This window comes from Schistosoma mansoni, chromosome 3 (genome assembly GCF_000237925.1).
Source record: "Schistosoma mansoni strain Puerto Rico chromosome 3, complete genome".
NCBI classification, from domain to species: domain Eukaryota; kingdom Metazoa; phylum Platyhelminthes; class Trematoda; order Strigeidida; family Schistosomatidae; genus Schistosoma; species Schistosoma mansoni.
Genome location: NC_031497.1, coordinates 15,047,664 through 15,052,106, shown reverse-complemented (window position 1 = coordinate 15,052,106; position 4,443 = coordinate 15,047,664). Strand labels below are relative to the sequence as shown.

At 33.0% G+C, this 4,443-nt stretch overlaps 1 protein-coding gene across 1 annotated transcript in view; it reads right to left on the bottom strand.

Moving 5' to 3' along the window:
* Positions 1 to 1,795: 1,795 nt before the first annotated feature.
* Positions 1,796 to 4,443, bottom strand: part of Smp_202120 (uncharacterized protein) — a 6,116-nt gene continuing 3,468 nt past the window's right edge. Inside the window, exon 3 of the mRNA XM_018799370.1 lies at positions 1,796 to 2,281. Coding sequence (XP_018651166.1) covers positions 2,033 to 2,281 — 249 coding nt within the window. The 3' untranslated portion in view covers positions 1,796 to 2,032. The remainder of the gene's footprint in view (positions 2,282 to 4,443) is intronic.

Below are 4,443 nucleotides of genomic sequence, written 5' to 3'. Positions count from 1 at the left end.
CCGGTTAAAGCGCCGGACATTCGCTTTTCGTCCTCTCACTTTCGTAAACAACACCCCCGCCACGAGAAGGCAGTGAGTAGGACTTCTCTGGCAGAGGCTATATATTCGCGTGGCCATGTGAGAGCATTTCGAGAGGGAGAGTGGACTCTCCCCACTCTCGGCCGTACCAGGGCATTTTGGGGCGTAAAAATTTTACACAGAATATACTCAAAATGCTTTTCTAAGAATAATGTCCAGATTTTTTAGAACTTGTATCAAATATGTTATCGTTAATACGTTAGCCATTCACGAACTATGTAGTGGAATCTTAACTACGGAATGTTTGGTATTGTGAGAGATCTTTAGATAAAACTAATGGTATTCACATATGTAATGAGGATGTAATACTTTATTCTCTTCAATAAACAGTTAAATTAAAGAAAGTAAACCAACTATCTTTTCAAACCAAATAACCTGATCTAAACTGACAGGGACTGTACAAGACTTACTATTCACTATGTACAAATTTAGTGCCTAGATCAGGAAAAAAATTGCTTGTTATAGTATTGGATAAGCCAGGTAATTTGATTTTATGCTCTGATAAACAAATGTTAAGATTAGAGTCAATGTGTAACAAATAGAAGTAGACTCAATGGCAAAGCATTCTTCTTGAGTCTCTAAAGTATTCAGGGCACCTAAAAACTTGCGAATCGATATTATCTGCAAACATTTAACAAATTTTGAAATGGCATAACCTACATCAAGATTGTGAACTATATCTCATCACAAATATCAGTGAAATCAATTTCTAGTGAACCAATTATGAATAACATATATGCATTATTCCATTGAATTTAGCGTCACTTTCCAACTTTTAGTGTGTCGTATCCAAATAATCATGTTCTTTTTTCTATCATATCGAATAGATTTTTTTCTTAGTTCTTCATTAACACCGATATATAACGAGAAGATATTTCTTTGACCGAGTGTTTCCTAGTAAATATCCTTATAAGTTTATTGTAAGATCAGTAGAATGATAGTAGTTGGAGAGAGAGAGAGAGTAATGCAAATAACTAATCTGTTCAAAATATACATTACTATAACTATCATTATTATTGTGTGTTTGCATTATATTTATTATTAAAAAAATAAGTCTAAAGCAACATTGTTTCCCATTTAGGAATTGAGAACTATTTAACACACAAGCAACACTATCAACTGGTTGATATTATTATTATCATGGTTATTATATATTTAAAGAATTCACCATCTGAAATATTAGGTCAATAATGAATTGTTATGGATCTCAGATATTTTCTTTTACAATGCAATAGAAAAGTAATCTTAACTTCAATATTTGAACAGACAAAGTGACTTCACTTTAATGAGACCATTTTGAACTCCCATGGAAAATTTCATTCTTTTTGTTGTGTTTTCTTTTAAAATACTATTATCATTACAAATAAAGAACAAAGGTGTACAATTCACTTAGTATTACTTGTTTGAATCTCCATATTGATGTTTAGGACTGCAACTGGTCAGTCTCTAATTGGCATATGTGCATACTGTGCGTATTGCCTCGATAACACGATGGCGTTTGAAGCGAAAGGTACTGGGTTCGAGTCCCAGAGTGAACATCAACTCTGAGATACAGGTACATTCAACTGACGAGTCCCAAATAGGACGAAACGCGCGTCCTGGATTCCACTGCCAGCCACTATCTATCTTTGCTTGCAAAGGTGTACAATGTTACAATCTAATTATGTTTTTAATGTTGTATTTTATGAAGAGACTAAAGTATTTTGTTATTTATTGTGTAATCATAAAAATGCAATAAACCAAATCAAAATTAAAATTTTAAGGTTTAGTAATTTTTGAATTAAATGTTCAATGGTTCATTAGACTTTATTGTTTAAGTTTGTTAACCATCACTAATTTCAACATTATTCAACAATGAACATGATAATTTTAGTTTGTTTATCATAATCACCATCGGAAACAACAATAATACTCTTGAAGGTTTTTTTTGTTGTTGTTAAGTCCAAGTATATTTTTAAGTAATATTAACAAAAGAATTATAATCAAGGATACATGATGTAACAGAATTGGTAGAAATATTATTATTCCATTGATTAGTCGTCTTGATCAATTTTTGTTTATCAAATAATGTTGAATATTGTTGTTCATGAATATTAATTTTACTGTTGTCATCGTTTTGTTGTAAAGTTCTTTCATTGTTGGAATATAATAAAGTTTTCAATTTCTTTGTTTTCATTCTGCGATTTTGAAACCATACTTTTATCTTGAATATGTATGTGAGAAAAAAATAAATCATATACATATGTTACCACTAATCGAGCTCTTAATTGTGATTATTGTACTTTATGGATAGAACATTTAATGTTATGTATACTTTGAGTATGCACATAATTCTGTTTGAATTCATTAATCAGTTGATTCACAAGTAGTTTTATATGTATGAATTCGTCCCCAAATGTCTTGGTACGGTCGAGGGTGGGGGAAGTCAACTCTCTCCAAATGCACTCACATGGCCACGTGTATACAACCACTGTCAGGGAAGTCCTACTCACTGTCTTCTCATGGTGGGGGTGTTGTTTACGAAATTGAGTGGACGAAAGTGAATATTGGGTGCTTTAACCGGGTTAGTGGGTTCGGAGAATCCACTAAGTGGAGTTAAGAAATCCTCACATAAATCGAACGATAAAGTGTAGTGCATATATATTTGGTGCCCTCTTGTACCGATGTTTATGTGTTTTAAGTAGATAAATTAAATACTCAATTATTAGCTTATATTTGAATCATCAATGAATGCGATATCTTTTACCGTTTATAAATTACGATCAATTTACTACAAAATCTTATTCAGCTTTGTCTCATTTGTAGTACATACCTATCTAAATCTACTATTTGCTGTGTGATGTAGTTTTACATCTATGAGTTTTAGAGTTTGAAGAATATAATGAATCCAAGTTACTTAGATAACATTTCTTCTGCATTGAGTAACTTGGAGTCCTGAAGAAGAAAGGAAAAGAGGCAGAACAAAGTATATATTGCGCCGAGAATTCGAGGCAGACATCAAAGGAATGAATAGCAACTGGATAGAAGAGTTCAGAACTGAACTGTTTAGAGAGTCTTAGCCGACAGCTTTTGCTCCATCACCGGTAACAAGGGTAAATAACTTAGTAAGTGATGTTCGTATAGATGAATTACACGTGGGCCAATATAGTAGTATGAAATCATCAAACGACTTAAAAGTCAAACCCATAAGAAATTTACATAGTAACTAGTTTGCCAAACTTAACTACTAAAGCTTATTAAAAATATACTTCTAAGTGAACTTCAGTATTGTTGAATTTCTCTAAATTTCAAAAGCCACTTGATTATTCATCAATAAAAAATCTACTTTTATTTGAAACCATGTAAACATTTCGAATAAATCATTATTATTATTATACTGATGGAAGAAGAATATTTCAGTGAAGGAATTTCATTGTCAAAACTTATATATATTATTCAAGATATTTTACATTGAAATAATTTCTCTATAGTTTTCAGTTTATGGTAAATTGTCATACAATGATGATTTTTGATTAGAAAAACTTAATATTTGTGTGTAATATTCTCTCAAGAATGAGAGTAGTGGTCTCCAATCAACCCATATTCCATCCCACCTATCTGTTAACACACGTCCCATGTTAATGAATGCACACAGATTAAGACCGTTTGTGTTCCTTTGTAATGTGTTTTTCAATGAAGACTTTTGAATGAGAATGAGTGAAACTTCGTATTGTTATTGTGCTTTGTCTCTAGTGCTATTGTCGTGTGCGATAGCATCGTTTGTTTGCCAAGTCGGTTTGTGATAATCACATGTTAGTTGTGGAATGGGGTCTTCCTAATTGCCGACATTCGTGTCTGCCTACAAATCAGTGAGAGACCGAGAATACCGTTTCCCTTCCATGTAACACACTAACATGAGTTGAGATGAGGTGTGGGTTTGGAGAACAGTGTGAAGTGTGATGCGATGATACTCAATGTAGTTGATAGTGTGTGCGTGTGGGTGTGTGGATGTGGACTCGATTTCAGTATGATTTTCAACTGTCTCTCATTCAACATGGTCCACCATACAAGCAACATTGACGATGATCTGATAAATACAGCGCACATTATACATCCAACAGTGATCATGACACTTATATCAGATATTGCAATGAATTGAAATGAACTGTGTTTGCAGCACAGCACAGACGACCATCTGCAAATGAGCAGATAGTTGATTAATCATGTAGACAAATGTAGAATGTGCTTCTGTCATTCCGTTCAAAGTGAGCAAGTCACATGACTTGTGCTTAAATAATATACAACTAACTTTATATAATATAAATCATGAGTCAACTGAAGCTAGACAACCATGGAAAACCTAGAAGCACTGGACGGCCGTTTCGT